Source organism: Pyrus communis, chromosome 14 (assembly GCF_963583255.1).
Source record: "Pyrus communis chromosome 14, drPyrComm1.1, whole genome shotgun sequence".
Taxonomy (NCBI): Eukaryota; Viridiplantae; Streptophyta; class Magnoliopsida; order Rosales; family Rosaceae; genus Pyrus; species Pyrus communis.
Genome location: NC_084816.1, coordinates 25,049,374 through 25,066,994, shown reverse-complemented (window position 1 = coordinate 25,066,994; position 17,621 = coordinate 25,049,374). Strand labels below are relative to the sequence as shown.

At 39.3% G+C, this 17,621-nt stretch overlaps 3 protein-coding genes across 5 annotated transcripts; 1 reads left to right on the top strand and 2 right to left on the bottom strand.

Moving 5' to 3' along the window:
- Positions 1–681: 681 nt before the first annotated feature.
- On the bottom strand, positions 682–3,766 carry LOC137715560 (protein HOMOLOG OF MAMMALIAN LYST-INTERACTING PROTEIN 5-like). The gene is made up of 6 exons (XM_068454907.1): positions 3,479–3,766; positions 3,265–3,365; positions 2,584–2,693; positions 2,327–2,402; positions 2,006–2,146; positions 682–1,654 (listed from the first exon to the last, which is right to left on the bottom strand). Exons 1-6 carry the CDS (start codon positions 3,570–3,572, stop codon positions 848–850), a joined length of 1,329 nt encoding a protein of 442 aa, XP_068311008.1. The 5' UTR covers positions 3,573–3,766; the 3' UTR covers positions 682–847.
- Positions 3,767–6,232: 2,466 nt separating this feature from the next.
- LOC137714096 (probable glutamyl endopeptidase, chloroplastic) lies at positions 6,233–11,413 on the top strand. 3 transcript variants are annotated; one of them, XM_068453386.1, is made up of 11 exons: positions 6,233–6,566; positions 6,807–7,791; positions 8,386–8,514; positions 8,727–9,026; positions 9,108–9,566; positions 9,704–9,769; positions 10,001–10,061; positions 10,152–10,301; positions 10,428–10,565; positions 10,669–10,982; positions 11,199–11,413. In XM_068453386.1, coding segments are annotated over exons 1-11 (2,913 nt in total). In that variant the 5' UTR covers positions 6,233–6,256; the 3' UTR covers positions 11,200–11,413. The 3 variants fall into 3 exon arrangements, with proteins under 3 accessions (XP_068309487.1, XP_068309486.1, XP_068309485.1); XM_068453385.1 differs by having other exon boundaries at positions 6,804–7,791; XM_068453384.1 differs by lacking the exon at positions 11,199–11,413 and having other exon boundaries at positions 6,804–7,791; positions 10,669–10,986.
- A 288-nt stretch (positions 11,414–11,701) lies between these two features.
- Positions 11,702–13,187, bottom strand: LOC137714098 (probable cytochrome c oxidase subunit 5C-3). Its single transcript, XM_068453387.1, has 2 exons — positions 13,027–13,187; positions 11,702–12,077 (listed from the first exon to the last, which is right to left on the bottom strand). Exon 2 carries the CDS (start codon positions 12,065–12,067, stop codon positions 11,876–11,878), a length of 192 nt encoding a protein of 63 aa, XP_068309488.1. The 5' UTR covers positions 12,068–12,077; positions 13,027–13,187; the 3' UTR covers positions 11,702–11,875.
- Between the last annotated feature and the right edge of the window lie 4,434 nt (positions 13,188–17,621).

The following is a 17,621-nucleotide window of genomic DNA, read 5'->3' as shown; positions in this document are numbered from 1 at the left end:
TATAATATCGCTAGTATCAAGCATAAAATAAGTCATTAACCACGTCAGATGGAAAGTATCAGAATATATAGATTTTAGAGGCGTGTCAAGCACCATGATGAATGATGATGCCAAGCTGCCAACAGCAAAGTTTCTTAACCAGTTAACTCCTCGCGCTAAAAGTCAAGAGCAGAGCACACGCCTAATGCCAGCCAACCAGAAAATATGTCAGAATAATTCATCGCCAGAAAAATGTTAACAAAGATTAGAGGAATCCCTGTTTAATTCATGGGAACTTTAACGAAACACTTCCAGTACTATTCACTTTACCTTTTATTTTGTTCTTATCGTTAAAACTTAAAGTTTTCAAGCTATTTTCATTAGTTTTCCTTTAATTCATTCATTCATCTGTCTAAAAACCTTACAAAAACTACAAGCGGTGGATTGCCTTAGTAGATAAGGCATTCTGCTTCAACAAGCTGCAAACTCTCATTCATTCTTTTAGTCTAGCTTAGAGTAGAAATATCGTTTGCGAGAAGCCATATCACATGGGTTGATTTATCGGAGAAAAAGGTTGGTCACCGGCATATGATGTGTCCACCGACTTCCCTTGTGCATGCAAATGGTCGGTCAGCTTGAATATTACACAAATATAAATGAAAACCAAATTCAACTAGAAAATCATAAATGCTTGAAAGAATATGAAGCATAAACCAACGGTTTTCTTTCTCATATGCTGCATCACGTTTCCACGATAACAGTAAAAAGTTGTGCATCAATCCATCATCCAGTGATATTTACATAGTAAACACGCAAATAAACTACATGAAACATCTGGAATTCCACGCACCTAGAAACGAGGAGCTTATTACCGACCAGCTGATGGATTTGTCAACATTTCAAGCGATTTTATCAAGTGATCTACTGCAACTGGCACGTCATCAAATGCCAACGCTCCAACTGCAAATCTTGCAGCCTTATGTGCCTCGGCAATTTTCTCAGGTGATGGCTGGTAGCTACTGTCATACTGGTACGTCTTGGCAGGGGCAGGAGGAGGAGCAGGTTCTGAAACAGTTCCATTTCTGTTGCTTGTCTGATATTGGGTAGTTGAAGGGTGGTTTGTTGTCGGAGGAGCTGACGGGGGAGAGTAGGCAGGGTCAGAGCCCTGATAATAAGAGGGATAGTGGGATGAGACTGCTGGAATATTGGTTTCTGTAAAACTTGGATAAGATTGAAAATTAGGATAAGAGTAATTAGATTCATGAGGAGGATAGTTAGGTGGCAAAGGCTGTTGGGGTTCGTGCGAGTAGGATTGCTGGTGGTATGGCTGAGAAAAATCAGACGTTTCTGGTCTATTTGTTGGAGGAGGTGGATGAAAATCATGGGAAGAGTAACCAGCAGTAGGGTAAGACTGAGGTGGCGGTGGAGCATTGTTTGCAGAATGCTGGCCATTGACTTCATCATGGAACTTAGGTGGTGACTGAAGGCTAGTAGAACGCTGGAATTTGGCATCATCACGAAACTCAGAAGGTGCAATGTTTGTAGGGTGCTGATCTTGAAACTGCGGGGGTGCAGTTTTTATAGAATGCTGCCTGTTAATTTCATCATAAAACTGGGGCGAGGGATCAGATTGTGATTCAGGACTGGTAACTGCAGCATCGCTTGGACCAAGATCCTGCAAGGATAGAAATAGTTGAATTTTATACAATAAACAAAACCACTAACACGAACTCATTTTACTTTCTCAATATATACTACAATTGTTAAACATATACTCTTACTCAAATCATAAGATTGTACCACCATAATCTTATCCCTAGAAGTTATAAATTTAGAATTGTTGTTGTAATTTTATACTTTGTTCTCTTTCCTGGTTGGAATTTTTACAACTTTGTTCTCAATGGTGAAAAACTAAGGAATCATTTCAAATAGGTTATATATTCAAAGTTATCAAACCATTCAAGGAGAAAACCTTGATTCATCCAAAAGGCTCAAAAATAAACTACTGTAAAGGTTATAAGCATACATATGAACCACTCATTCCACTTGATGGAAGTGAGAGATCATCATCACCAGCAGGGGGGCCTGCTTGAGGCTTTCTTCCTTCTTTCAAAGCCTTCCTTATATCTGCTGCTTTCCAAGCTGCATACTTTTGTTTCTGCTCAAGCTGTAAAAGATCATAAAGATGTCAGTCACCCTCAAAATCCAACTGTATAACCTTCGAGTTAGTAATAACATACCGAAAAGAAAAATGTACACCACAAATCATTTAGATGGAGTCATCTAATCCTAACAAAAAGGATAATGACACATCAAGTGGCATTGCGAAATAGAATTAGAAACTCACATCAGGCTGAACCACGCCGAATTGGTTAAGAATCTCAAAGAAAATGCTTGCAGCATAGAATGTTTTTGCAGTAGTCCTGCAACAAGCTCAAAAGAATATTTTTGTATCACATGCTATTAACAATTTCCACATAAAATATAAATATGTCAAAAAACATGAGCCGACAAGCACAAGGGACAGGAGGAGCTCTGCATTTCATGAAACCTAGAGGTGTAGTGTTATGACACCTCAAAGACTCAAGGGACACATTGACTTACAAATCTGCTCGACCAGCACGATCTTGCTTGTCTGCCTTGCCAAAAACATTTAAGGCAAATCCCTCAAGGTACAGATTGTCTTCAGGCCCCAACTTCAGTGACTTCTTATCCTATAGAGCAAAAGGGTGAGTATACATTGAGATGGGGGAACAAAAATCTACGAATCTCATCACAAAATAATTTGTCAAAAAGATCAGCAGGACAAGTCATCTGGTAAAAATTCAAGACCAATCATGGGAGACATTACAAGACAATTAAAGCAACAACAATCAATATAATCATACGTAACCCGAAGATTCTTAGCAATGAACTGGTAGGCAATAGACAAATGCTCTTGTTTAAAATTCAACCACTACATCACTAAAGAAACCAAATACGAAAATTTGCAAGGGCATCCCATGGAGCAGAAACATATCACAGATTCAATTGCAAAATAAATTCCAAAATCTTAATTTCGCCACTGATGCTAGGCAACGGGTAATCCCATTGTTGCACAGAGCAACTAAAAATCGGGGTGAATTAAGATTTTTGTACCGAATATCAAAGTATAAGACCATACAAAGGTTGAGTTTTTCCCAGATACCAAACAGACCCAGTTGATGAAACAAATTAAACAAAAGACCATCTTTCCAAAACAGAAAAACGTTAAAAAGAATCAGTTAAAAGGAAGAAAGAAAGAACCTTTTCAAGCTGCTTCATGAGGGAAACGAGGAGGGAATTTGTGGTCTTGGTACGCTCGCTCTGTGGGATCTTCAACCCTCGCTCCATTGCGTATAATCGACCTAAATTCCATTCAAATTTTAAAAAATTGAATTGTCAGAAATATGATTTTTAGAGATAGCAACCCGTAAAGTTTCAGTTTTGTTTAGAGAGAGAGAGAGAGAGAAAGAGTTACAGTAATAAGCGACGAGAGGCTCGTGTTTCTGCAACTCGTCGGCGCGCTGGAGGTACGGCAACAGCAGCTTCGCCGGCTCGTTGTCGCTCGCCATCTATGCCTTCCTTCTTCCTCTGTTCGATCGATTCAACAGAGAGAGACGATTTGGGACGATTTGGGCGAGGCAAAAGCTTTGAGTACCAAGGCACAGAGAGAGAGAGAGAGAGAGAGAGTCTACACTCTACAACGGGTCTGACGTCTGATCGTCTGAGAAGAGTATCTTCGGACGCCGACGTCTTCAATGCTTAACAAGAAAGCAAGTGATTACGCGGGTTTGAGGGTTGATAAACCCAACGGGCCACCTTATTGTCAAAATGTAATGGGCCATGAAGTATTCGGCCCAAAATTACTTTGATTCTCGACTTAGCAATGCCCCCATTCCACTGGTCTTGTTATCCACAACTTTTGCGTGTGAGCCCCACATCGATTGCGTGCATGCCCCTCAACTTCCCCAACAGTCCTCTCGCCCGCCTACCCCAGAAAACGTATCCAAGCGTATGTGAGTCGAAAGTATGTCGTATTCATTCTCGTATCCGATATGCGACAGAATTGCTGTATTCGTGCATCGTAGTATTTAATATACAACATAACATATCCTTGCATACATAACATTATAATGATCAAAGATCTAAAAAATTAGGCACGTGGAGAGTAAGACATACAACATCTCAGCAACAAGGAATGGATGAAGCCAATTTTGAGTTGCTTGGGCACACTATTCCTATAGCTAAGCCTGTCACTATCAGAATCCTATTAACATTTTATGTGCGATTCAACTAGTTTTGTAATCAATTAGATATTAGCAATGCTTTCTTTCATGGGGATTTAAAAGAAGAAGTGTTTATGGTGCAGCCTTCTGGATTTCAAGATCCCTCTCTTCCACATCATGTATGTAAGCTTAAGAAATCATTATATGGTCTTAAACAACCCCTAGGGCATGGTTTGAAAAGTTGTTTCAGGCTCTCAAATCTCTTGGTTTTACTCAATCATCCTCTGATGCCTCTTTGTTTGTACTAAAAGTTCCAACCATGTTTATTGTACTGGTTTATGTTGATGATATTCTTATCAGTGGTCTAATGCTTCACTCTGTCAACAACTTATTAAAAAGTTGAGTACTCTATTTCCAGTCAAAGATTTAGGACCCTTACACTATTTTTTGGGCTTGGAAGTTCACAAAACCAAAGATAGTCTTTTTCTGCATCAAGACAAGTATTTACTTGATCTTTTACAAAAGAATAACATGGATGGAGCTAAAACCATGTCATACACCCCTCAATTATGCAAAGTTGGATCACAGTGGTGACTTGTTACCTAATCCCCCTGAATATCGCTCTCTAGTTAGTGGCTTGCAATATCTCACTTCGACCCGACTTGATATTTCTTTTCCTGTCAATCAGGTGTGTCAGTTTATGCATGCACCAACCGTTACACATATGCAAGCAACCAAAAGGATTTTAAGATTCCTCAAGGGCACTATCACTCAAGGTCTTTTGTTCAAACAAAGTCTGTTACATCTTTTTGCCTACTCGGATGCAGACTGGGCTGGCTACACGGTTTTTGTGCTTTTTTGGGTTCTAACTTGATTAGTTGGTGTCCAAAGAAACAAACCACAGTGGCTCGTTCATCCACTGAAGCAGAGTACAAGTCTTTGGCTCAAGCTGCATCAGAGATTACTTGGATATGCAAGGTGTTGAAAGATTTCTATTTTCCCATGACTACTAAACCTACTATCTGGTGTGATAACATCTCAGCCATATCTATTGCTTTTAATCCTATTTTTCATGCTTGTACTAAGCATGTTGAAATAGACTATCACTATATTAGGGAATTGGTTATTGCCAACTTGATTAAAGTCCAGTATGTGTGTAGTTAGGATCAGATTGTTGACATTCATACCAAGTCCTTGTCTAGATCCAGATTTCAGTTTCTACAATCCAAGCTCTCACTTGGAATCCTGCCTTCTTCCAAGTTTGGCTTGAGGAGGTGTAAAGATGAAGATGACAAGTCATGACAACATATGGTTATTAGTTTGTTATAGTTTCATTGTAAAGTATTCAATTTTATTTTGTTAGAGTGAGAGAGTATGTTTTGGTTAGTTAGAGAGAGAGAGGAAACAGTCAAAGGCTATATATTAGTGATTGTATTATTCATTTGGTTTAATAAGAAAATATACTTTTCTTAATGTCTAAGAAAATATACTTTTCTTAATATCTAAGAAAAACTTACAGAGAAAGCCTTGAGTTTCTATACCTTTAACGACACCTACTGCCCTCGCGTGGAGGTATAATGGTAAATAAACAATTACTAAGGTACTATAATTATCGGAAGAGAATCCTCTCCTGACCACAAAATCCGAGCCGTTCAAAATTAATCCAACGACTCCAAACATGGAGTCGTCTAAAAGTTATAATAATTGCAATCATTGGATTAAATTTGAACGGTCCGAATTTCATGATCAGGAGGATCCTCATCCTGTGCTCAAGAGAGAATCCTCTTCCATAATTATCGGTGAACACTGTTCAATACATCGAGAATCATAATATAAATAATTGAATCTTGATGTACTGAAACGTGTAGCGTAAAAAAAAAAAAAAAAATATCTCCCTAGTACGAGGCAAAGCGCGCGCCTACGGAAAGAAATACTTTCTCCACTCACACACACTGCACAGTGACAGAGTCACAGAGCGCACTAAATTCCTATTCGATCAAAAAAATAGAAAAAAAAAAAAAAAAAAACAAATGAATGTCGATAGGATGTTCCTTCACAAAGTCTATCATCGCTTCTCCCTCCTCTCCCTCACTCCCCCTCACTCACTCCCTTTTAAGCCTCTCCACTTCACATCGGTCCTTTCGCCCGCCCACCTCAGAGCAAGGCGCTCCCCATACGACGTTGTAAGGTCCATCAGAACATCCGCCGCCCCCATGGCCACCTCGCGGCTCCGCAACCTCGTCCCCGTCAACGCCGGCGCTTCCGAAGATGCCAGCGATGGCGGAGCCACCAACGGCTCTGTCTCTTCCACTGCAGCTACCGCTTCACTTGACGGTGAAGGTATTCCATCACAATCCACACATATACTTTGTGCTCGTGTATATTTTTGTTGAATATGGATTTGTATAATCTGTATCTGTTTGAACCCCAAATCTGGGTTGAAGTTTGAAAGTTTTGATTTTCTTGCTTGCTCTCGTAACTTTGTTTGGTTGGTTAATTGGATTTCAATTGGTTGTGAACTTAAATTCGAAGATTTCTGTGCTAGTAATTCGTATGTATATATATATGTTTATGCAGAAGATGCGACTTTGGGAGTTAGATACCGTCTTCCTCCGCAAGAAATCAAAGATATTGTGGATGCTCCGCCACTTCCCGCCTTGTCATTCTCACCGCGTAGGGATAAGATACTGTTTCTCAAGCGGAGAGCGTTGCCACCATTGGCAGAACTTGCAAGACCCGAGGAAAAGCTTGCCGGTGTTCGTATTGATGGAAAATGCAATACAAGGACAAGGATGTCGTTTTACACGGGTATTGGGATCCATCAATTTTTGCCTGATGGCACCCTTGGTCCGGAGATAGAGGTGCGTGGATTCCCTGATGGTGCCAAGATCAATTTTGTTACTTGGTCCCCGGATGGCCGCCATTTGGCCTTCACCATCCGGTTTGATGAGGGGGAAAGTACTACTAGTAAGCTTAAAGTGTGGGTGGCCCAAGTTGAAACAGGGATTGCTAAACCTTTGTTTAAGTCGGAAGAAATATTTTTGAATGCAGTTTTTGATAATTTTGTTTGGGTGAATGATTCTTCTTTGTTAGTTTGCACCATTCCTCGGTCTCGTGGCGACCCGCCAAAGAAACCTTTGGTTCCTTTTGGGCCTAAAATTCAATCTAATGAGCAGAAAAGTATTATCCAAGTTAGGACCTTTCAGGATTTGCTGAAGGATGAGTATGATGAAGATTTGTTTGACTACTACGCCACGACACAACTTGTTTTGGCCTCCTTGGATGGGGCGGTTAAGGAAATTGGTCCTCCAGCTGTATATACATCAATGGACCCCTCTCCCGATCAGAAATACCTTTTAATTAGTTCAATTCACAGACCATACTCTTTCATTGTACCATGTGGAAGATTTCCCAAGAAGGTGGATGTGTGGACAGCTGATGGAAAGTTTGTTAGAGAAATTTGTGATCTGCCCCTTGCCGAGGACATCCCCATTGCATTCAGTAGTGTGCGAAAAGGGAAGCGTTCTATCAACTGGAGAGCAGATAAACCGTCAACACTCTATTGGTATGCATTTTCAGTCCTGTTTTCACACTGTTTGGATAACTCAAGTGACATCTCTTTGAGTTGTTATCTCACTCTCACTCTCACACTCTCTCTCATGATATCATAACAAGTACTCGATAAAGACTTTTTATGGAGTAGTGTACATGATACGCTGTAGACTGTAGTAATAGTTAGTTTTGTATGCTTTTATAAGTTGAATATATTTCTAATGTGTGCGCTTCAAAATGAAAAAGCAGAACAACAGTCTAAACTGTTGTAATTCCACATCATTGTTACTAAACTATCCAAGCATTTATCTATAATGTCTTTAGATTTTTATTTCTTAATTTTAACTTTGTCCCTACAGTCATTCGCATCATCCTAAATGCATTTGTGATATGCAATAAGTTACAGAAGCACTTTCCATTCACCAAATATAGGACCTGGCCTCAGGCCAACTTCTTGTTCAATTTTTGTCGTGTTTCGGGCTAGGCTCATTAAGAGTTTGACATCTCCAAGCCGAAACCTAACCCATGGCCAGGTCTACATATGACTTGTACATAGTTGTTTGTGTATATGATTTCAGTTACCTGATTGACACTGTGACTTTACTAGGGTTGAGACCCAAGATGAAGGAGATGCAAAAGTGGATGTTTCTCCACGTGATATAGTTTATACACAGTCCGCTGAGCCACTTGAAGGTGAAGGGCCAACTGTCCTACACAAACTTGATCTTCGCTATGGGTATGAAGTTGAACTGTTATTATATTTTTTATCATCTATTGGCATCAATGATATTTCTGTTTTATTGGGGTTTTTGGAAGAATTATTGTCCAAGGGAACTTTTTCTCCTTTCTCCAGAAGACTTCTAAAACTGTGCTACGCTTAAGAAGCTTCATGGTTGTCCCAACACTAACCATACTTGTTTTATGCATTTGAACTTTTCAATTTCACAGAGGGATTTCTTGGTCTGATGATTCACTGGCTCTGGTTTACGAGTCTTGGTACAAAACACGGCGAACGAGAACCTGGGTAATTTCTCCTGGATCAAATGATGTCAGTCCGCGCATCCTGTTTGATAGATCGTCAGAAGATGTGTATTCTGATCCTGGCTCTCCTATGCTGCGGAGAACTCCTGCTGGGACATATGTGTTAGCAAAAGTAAAGAAAGAAAATGAGGAAGGCACTTATTTACTGCTGAATGGAAATGGTGCTACACCAGAGGGAGATATCCCATTCCTCGACTTGTTTGACATGTAGGTTTTTTATAATTTCTTGTTTCTATTGCATTCTCATGTGCTCATGTGTGTTTGGTGTCCTAAACCAAATTCTTCCAGAAATACAGGAAACAAAGAAAGAATATGGAAGAGTGACAAAGAAAAGTATTACGAGACTGTTGTTGCTTTAATGTCTGATGAGGAAGAAGGGGATCTGCTCATCGATCACCTGAAAGTATTGACTTCCAAAGAGTCAAAAACTGAAAACACCCAGTATTCTATCCTAAGCTGGCCAGAAAAGAAAGCAGTCCAAATTACAAATTTTCCTCATCCATATCCACAGCTGGCATCATTGCAGAAAGAGCTGGTCAAGTACCAGAGGAAGGATGGGGTTCAACTAACTGCAACGCTATACCTTCCACCAAGTTATGATCCAGCCAGAGATGGCCCTCTTCCATGTCTGTTCTGGTCTTACCCTGGAGAATTCAAAAGCAAAGATGCTGCTGGACAAGTTCGTGGTTCTCCTAATGAATTTGCTGGCATAGGTCCCACATCAGCTCTCCTCTGGCTGGCTCGAAGGCATGCATTACCTCTTCCCATTGTTTTATTACTATGTTTTGGTGATTCTGTGTATAATAGTCTTTGTTTAGAACCTTTTTGGTGTCCGGATTGTTTTAAACATGTTGACCAATTTTTGATTGCTCGGAATCGTGCAGGTTTGCTATTCTGTCTGGACCAACAATTCCTATTATTGGTGAGGGTGATAAAGAAGCAAATGATAGGTAACTTGTTTTTGCATATGTAATAACCTGGGTTTCTGCTTCCAGCCAAAATTAATTATAATTTTCTGTATGAACTCATTAGCATTTCTCCTAAGGTTAGTGACAGAAGATGATTCATATATCATAAATCCATCGAATTGTTAACTGGGTAAAAAATGGATAAGATACTCCCAAAGTGCCTCTAATGCTTTAGTGTTTTTCAACAATTTATAATGTATATAATTTGACCAGCTATGTGGAGCAATTGGTTGCAAGTGCAGAGGCTGCTGTGGAGGAAGTTGTTCGACGTGGGGTAAGCTTCTCCACTTTTGCAGTATGAATCTTTTTAGATTCTGACTTACTAATGTTGACCTGAACCTCTTCTGGTGCTACCCTTATTAAGGTGGCTCATCCAGACAAAATTGCTGTTGGGGGACATTCATATGGGGCATTCATGACTGCAAACCTCTTGGCACATGCCCCTCATCTTTTTTCTTGTGGAATTGCTCGTTCTGGTGCTTACAACAGAACACTTACTCCTTTTGGTTTTCAGGTAGCTTATGAGAAATTGATTTAAATATATACACGGATATGTGTGTTCTGATATTTTGTCTTTCCATGCCATAAGACCTAGGTAATTACTTTACCTTTGGCCTGACTCTTTGGTTTATCGGTGCAGAACGAGGATAGAACTCTTTGGGAGGCTACCAGTACTTATGTAGAGATGAGTCCTTTCATGTCCGCTAATAAAATTAAGAAGCCAATCTTGCTTATCCATGGAGAAGAAGACAATAATTCTGGAACTTTGACAATGCAGGTAAAGACGTCGCTCACCCCTTTAATGCTGAGTTGCTTGATGAATTTCTTCCTGTTTGTGAGCTGTCGACTTGTGATTTCATTTATGTTTGTGTGTTATACAGTCGGATCGCTTCTTTAATGCTCTGAAAGGTCATGGTGCTCTGTCCCGCCTTGTGATTCTTCCATTTGAGAGCCATGGATATGCAGCAAGAGAGAGCATCATGCACGTGCTATGGGAAAGTGATAGATGGCTTCAGAAATATTGCGTGTCAAACACTTCCAATGTAAATGCAGATTCCGATGCAAGTAAAGAGAACTTAGGCACAGGATCTACAGTTTCCGAAAGCAAATCAGTGGCTGCTAGTGGAGGCGGTAGTCCAGAGGTGTCAAATTCTGAGCACGAAGGATTTGACTCGTTGCCGAGGTCATCGTTATGGTAATTTCTTTAATCTTGCAGAAATAGAGGGACATAACTAAATTAACTCTGAAAAGAAAAGAAGCAAGATAATTATTTCAATGTCTCTTTATCTATCCTCTGAAAGGATCCGAACCTTGGAGTCTCAGTTTTCCTCATCTATTCGTTACCATAAATTCCTTTTCTTAAATCTTGGGTTTTCTACTTACGTATTTGTCTCGAATGATTATCCTGTAGAAAAAATTGCAGATCGTGGCTTCTGAGAACTAGTTCGCACATCAATGTGGTGGACAAAATTGATGGCACAAGATTGCCCTGTCAAAGTGCGATGGCAACGATTCTTCCTCGTTGAACTGCAATTTGTATTTGTCACAATTGCTATGTATCATTTATATAATTGTATCCCAAACTTCTTTCGCTCCAAAATCCTTCCAGTTGATGGATGTTGAGCAGCCAATTTCTGGGAGAGGGGTTATAAACTTATGCGTGTTCCATAACTTCCATCTGTCGCTTTTGATGTCATAAAGCTCTTGAACGAAAAATAACGTTACACAGACAATCCAGTTGCAATATTGAAGAGCTAATTTAGCATTCAGTTATAATTCGATGAAGAAATGCCGTTGGTTGGATAACTTTGATTTCCAAATAAAATGTACTTTGACCGACAACGGAAATGCTCAAGAGAATCGTACCATCCTCATGAAACTTATCACGCTCGATTCAATTGTACAAAACAGAGGTAGAGCAACCATAAATGCAATCAAAAGGAAGCAAATATCAGTAACATACTTTGGTTTTTGAAGTAATACTCTAATCCACAACAGTCGATAAATTCGATAATTTCATGACCCAAACTAAATGGAAAGGGAGAATGATTAACTGGGTGTTGGATTCATGGTCGGAACTACGAATATCTATTCTTCAACGACCACACTGATTTCACCCTTCTCGAGCAAGTCGTAGAACGCCCTCACTTTCCTCTGCTCATTCCAGTGATGCATTTTCCACAGACTTCCACAAGCCAAAGCAAGCACCGATCCATACAATATCTCCCTTACAACACTTGGACCTTTCAATGTGGCATGAGCAATCTTGTGACCCGCCATTTCGCTTGATCTGCAATTAAGAAAGTGTCATATTATCCATTTCTTACAGATATGATTCTGTATCATCTCAGGTTAGTCGTACATTACAATCAAGTGAGGATTATATCTCTCTAACATAACCGACTCACTAACAGCATCCTAACAATACCCCGATCAGTGATCAGATGGTTTAATCTGTGTTACATGTCATCATCTTCATATGACATTGACCCTCACAAACATATAGACTAATCCTGTGACGCTCGGCATCACCTTAACTCTATATACTCTAACAGATTGAACCCCAAAACAGGAGGCCTTGGATTTAGGTACTCCATATACTCTAACAGAATAAACCGTAAAATAAAACAAGAGGCCTAGGATTTAGGTGAAGTAATCAATAGGCTGTCTGCAAAGGAGAATGTATCGAATAACAGTTATAAAAGCATGCTAAATTTTTTATCCCTGCGAGGTTACCACAATCGGACTATGGCATCTAACTTTATGCCCAAAAATTGGAGGTCTTAGGTTCGATTGTAGCCAAAGGCGAGTTTGAACCATATTATTGCTAGTCGAGGATAAGCCCATCCTTTCCCGTGTAGATTATATCACTTGTTCAAAAAAAAAAAAAAAAAAAACTTTATGCCCAAAAATTGAACCTTTCGATAGGATGCCTAGAAATTTTAAACCCACCGAATACTTTCGGGATAAAATTGAAAAGACTTTTAGAGATTGATTTTCTCCAATCCCTTCATCCCAAGATCCAATTTTTCCATCATTTATCACATATTTACAGAACAATTAAACAACTAACCGAACAGAAAAATAAAATATGAAAATTAGTGATCGAAGTCGAATCTACTAGAAACGTCAATAACCCGGATTCAAATAGTTGGAATAAGAAATCATTTCCACAAACCAACAAATACGAATCAAATAAAAGAGAGAAGCGAGATCGAATTGTTTGTTAGGGTTTTTACCTGAGAACGAAGAGGCTGCGACGAGAGAGAGAGAGATTGCGAATTCGAAATTGGGGCTTCGTGTAAAGGTCAATCCTTTTCAACCGATCGGCCTCCTCTGAGCCTCCCCTTCCCTCGCGGAGAAAATCTACGCTCTTCCGAGATTGTGGGCTTCTTATCCCTTTGGGCTTAGATTCGAATTAGCTGGAGTGGGTTATCGTTTTATTGAGCCCTGAGACTGGCCCTTTAAAATCTATGCAGTGTGATATACTGGAGTTACCTTTTTATCCCTGCTTTTAGCTATTAAAAAGAAGTATTAGTATTTTGCATTTAGTCTCATTTTTCTTTTTTTTTTTATGGCCACTTATTTTCGATTAAAGTGAACCTCGGTAATTCTATTCAGTTTTTTTTTATTATTATTATAATATGTATTTTTTCTCGATAGTACGTGACACACCCCAACTGAGATTGGAGCGTGTTGGCCGTCACACCAAGGTGACGTAGCCATGTGCACGTGCGGAAGCTAATAAAGTAGTAATGTGAAAGAACGAATAATTAAAAACAACCAGCATACAAAGTAAATAAACAAGTGCTAGTAAGTGAGATACAATTTCAGAGCAGGTCTATAGCAGCCCAAACTAAAACGACGACAATAGTACACCCGAAGGTGACCCTACAATGGTGAGTGTCTGTCAGAAACGCCGGAAAGCCCTTTGGGGAAACCACCGCAACAGCTAAGCAACTAGAACCTGGAGGGGCGCAAAACAAAGACGTGAGTGGGCAAAAACAAAGCTCTTTGAAAATCATTCGTAAAAATACTTTCTAACCTCTCGCCGTAAAACCTGTATACTTCCCAGAAAATAAACATATACACATATGTATAGATATGCTAGTCATGCTCAAATATATACCATGTACTCTAAGGTATGCCATGCCGAAGTCTCATAATGATATGCAAGTGCCCAGGTATAAACATATCAATATCATGTAATCTGGCAGCCGGAGTCACCTAACGTGACCTGTACGGCTGCATATAGAGCTCAAATCTCAATCTCAATATCTGAACCTGCCCACGAGTCGGAACCACCTAAAGTGGTCTGTACGACAGGCCTGAGTGTAAATAAGTGCTACGATCACGTGAAGACTGGGTGAATAATCGCGGGTCACCTACGAGTCGGAACCACCTAATGTGGTCTGTACGACAGGACTGTGCACCTACCTTGAATCCAAGGTGAGCATAAGGTGCAGGAGGTGAACATCACGTGAAGGACTGTGCCCTGGCCACGGGCGGGAGCACTAACACCGGGGGTGCAGGTTATGAGCTCTCTAACTATTTCAAACTACTGCTGAATGTAAATATGAATACCACTTACCTGGCACTTACCTGTGCGTCCACAGCACCCAATATGCATATGTATAAATATATGCAACTACTAATATATCCATCAATGCACGAATAATGATGAAGTAATGCATGGCATAAACTAATAAACATTTATTAAATTTCTGGGAAAATATAGTATATAGGTATATACGGAAAACAAAAGCCCACTCACTGATACGTGGAAGGGTCGTAGCCCCCCAGCCTCGAGTGCGAACGCTCGTCCTCGGGGTACGTGTCACCTATATGCGAAATAACTATAAAAACGTTAACTTTAAAGCACATAACCAACTTCTCGTAATAACTTCTCATACATTGCTCAAAATGGACAAATGAATATACCCACGTGCTCTACACAACCTCAGGATCACAACCATATTTTTAAAATAATTTTTGGACCTCTCACGCGCCCCCACGCGCCAGAATAGGCACGGACCTACGCGCCCCCACGCGCGGCCACGTGCCATGCACACTGACGGTGTCAATTGACGCCGTCAGGAATATTCCGTTAGAATTCCAGAATATTCCGTTAAACTTAACCCCTGCCGTTAGGAATATTCCGTTAAACTTAACGGAATATTCTTGCTTCTTCTCCGGCCTACCCTCGCCAGACTCCGGTCACCGGAAAACTGGCCGGAAAACTGGAAAACTTCAAACTCACTATTCTCCTTCGTTTTTCATCCATTTTTCACGTACTTTATACCAAAACGAAGCCCTAAGCATAAACTACCACGTTGGACTAATTTTAGGGCCTAAAAACAACTGGAATAAACTTTTCAAAAACATGGAAAATCGGCCAAACTTACAGTTCTTGGTTCCAACGTCCAAAACCGTCCAACGATGCACTCCCAAGCTCCTTGGGACCTCACCAACACATCTACAAGCTTCAAAAGTCCAAAAACTAACTAGATTAAACTTGCATGAACAATACACAATTCGGACCACTTCGAATCAACGTGAAAATGGTAGTTTCCTTACCTGAAAATGGTACCACTGGACTCCTCTCAGCCTCACGAACTTGATGGTGTACTTGGTTCCCTCGATCTGTGATGATTTGGGTGGTTTTGATGTTTGTCCGTACGTCGAAGGAAGAAGAAGAAGAAAGGGAGAGAGAGAGAGAGAGACACGGGACAGGGACAGAGGGAGAGGGAGAGTGTGACAGTGTGTGTGTGTGGTCCAACACATGACACACCGCACAAACAACAAAAAACGTGCTAAAAACGAACTAGGGGCAATAATGTAATTTCACACGTACGTTCTAATAATCCCGGGACGGGATGTCACAGTACGTACCATTGAATGATATAAAAAATTAATTTGTTGATATAGAAAATAGATGATCTAATAGTTATGGAAATCAAATCTAATAAAATACTCGAAGCATTAAGTATTATGTAGCCACACTACGTTATCGTAGTTATCTAGTGAGTTCAAGTTAGAGTCGTTGGAGTCGTTTTTGTGTACAAATAGCAATTTGAGCTGCCCAAAACTCTCAAACACAAAAATTCAGTCAGCTTGCTCAACCCACTGGATACTCAATACTTGGCTACTTAAAAAATAAGTAGGAATTCCTAATCAAAATTGTTCGTTGCCAGGTTATAGAAGGTTTAATTTATTTTTTTGCAGAGATATTTTTTACAGAGTAATTCATAATATGATCGATTTTGATTATAAACACAAATATCTGTAATTCGAAACATCTTTATACAAGCAATGTTGATTGATCTATCTTTTAAAATCAGTGATTTTGTTTTGTTGTAGGTGAAGAAATTGAGTGAAGTTTGGAATTTGTATTTGGAAATATAAAAATTGCATCATTTCCCACGTTGAAATAAATAATTGGAATTATTTTGAAAATTAGATGCCAAATTTGAGTCAATGGTCGTAAGTGGTGGGCACTTCAAAAGATTAAAAATGGGAACAATCTGGCAAGACTTTAATATGTTAGCACTACCAGCCATGCAGCTACTTGTCCAACTCCCTCAAGTCTTAACCACACAAACTAAAAGGAAGAATATTTTGCCATTCAGTACTACGGTTTGATAGTATTTTTTTTACTTAGAAATGAGATGTCTTAGGTTTGAATATTATGGATGGCGAATTCGCTACCAAATTAGGCTACCCATTATATAGCTTAGCCGAGCTCCTCTTAGTATAAAAAAATCAATGTACTAAAAAAAAGAATCTTCTAGTAAATTGTAATAATTTAGTGAGAAATGCTAAAGAGAATTCTTCAAAAGTGAGATTCTCTATTGGACAACTTCATGTTTTTGGTATAATGCTAATATTGACATAGAAATTGACGTTAAATTATGAAGTGATACCGAATTTATGAAGATTTCCACTTTGAAAGAATCTCTTTAGCATTTCTCTAATTTGTTTTATTGTTTTGGATTATATATCGACATATGGACACTGCGCTTTGAGCTTTTGTTTTCCTCTTTATGTATTTTTCCCCTAACCTAATCATTCATGGTTAGTAATACCAACATGATGGCACACATATAAAAGTGATTGTAATACAATTAATTCAAAAGGCACAAAAGGAAATTCGATTTCTATCCCTTTTAAGAAATGTTTGCTTATTTGAAATATGTTGACGGGTATTGAAAATTCTCTGTGTTTAGTAATATATAATATTAGAGTTACTTTCATTCTCGACTACCTTTGCGTTTCCTAAGGCCTAAGGCCAAAGCCTCACCCCACCCAACCTCCTCACCCCACGAGGTAAGGAGTTTGGTTAATGAATCTCCAATGCCTAAGTAAGTTTTTCTAAATAAAGTGAGTTTTTGGAGCTTAAGAGCGTAACAAAAGCTTAACAGAATTTGTTGGAAATAGGGTATTTATAGGGAGATGGTCGGCTTCGGTGTAGGGTTTTGTCATTCCCGTTGTGGCTTTCCATTGACGAAGGTGAGGAAAGAATAATCTCAAAGAGTTTAATAATGACGTAATATCTCGGGATGATCATAATGACATTTTTAATTGAATGTGATAAAGATTTTTACTTGTTTGAGTTGATCTTCAATTTAAGAAAATATTAGAGATATGATTTGACAAGTAATCATATCTTTAATGCCTTCAATTTTTCTTTCTTGCCACGAGCGGGAGAGCTTGGTGGTGTCGTAGTTAGTTGCTTAAACCTTCATGATGTTAGACTGATTGTAAGAATATTTGTAGACATGCCCATTTAATAAGAACATCCTCACCTTATTCGGTAAAATGTCTTTGCTAATTT

Excerpts from the sequence above, each read along its gene's own strand:
- LOC137715560 (XM_068454907.1), bottom strand. The coding sequence starts at position 3,572 with ATGGCGAGCGACAACGAGCCGGCGAAGCTGCTGTTGCCGTACCTCCAG. Across the intron at positions 3,366-3,478 it reads GCCTCTCGTCGCTTATTACT|GTCGATTATACGCAATGGAG; the intron begins GTAACTCTTTCT and ends AATGGAATTTAG. Across the intron at positions 2,403-2,583 it reads CGTGCTGGTCGAGCAGATTT|GACTACTGCAAAAACATTCT; the intron begins GTAAGTCAATGT and ends AGCTTGTTGCAG.
- LOC137714096 (XM_068453384.1), top strand. The coding sequence starts at position 6,257 with ATGAATGTCGATAGGATGTTCCTTCACAAAGTCTATCATCGCTTCTCC. Across the intron at positions 9,027-9,107 it reads TTCCTCGACTTGTTTGACAT|AAATACAGGAAACAAAGAAA; the intron begins GTAGGTTTTTTA and ends AAATTCTTCCAG. Across the intron at positions 9,567-9,703 it reads CTCCTCTGGCTGGCTCGAAG|GTTTGCTATTCTGTCTGGAC; the intron begins GCATGCATTACC and ends GGAATCGTGCAG.
- LOC137714098 (XM_068453387.1), bottom strand. The coding sequence starts at position 12,067 with ATGGCGGGTCACAAGATTGCTCATGCCACATTGAAAGGTCCAAGTGTT.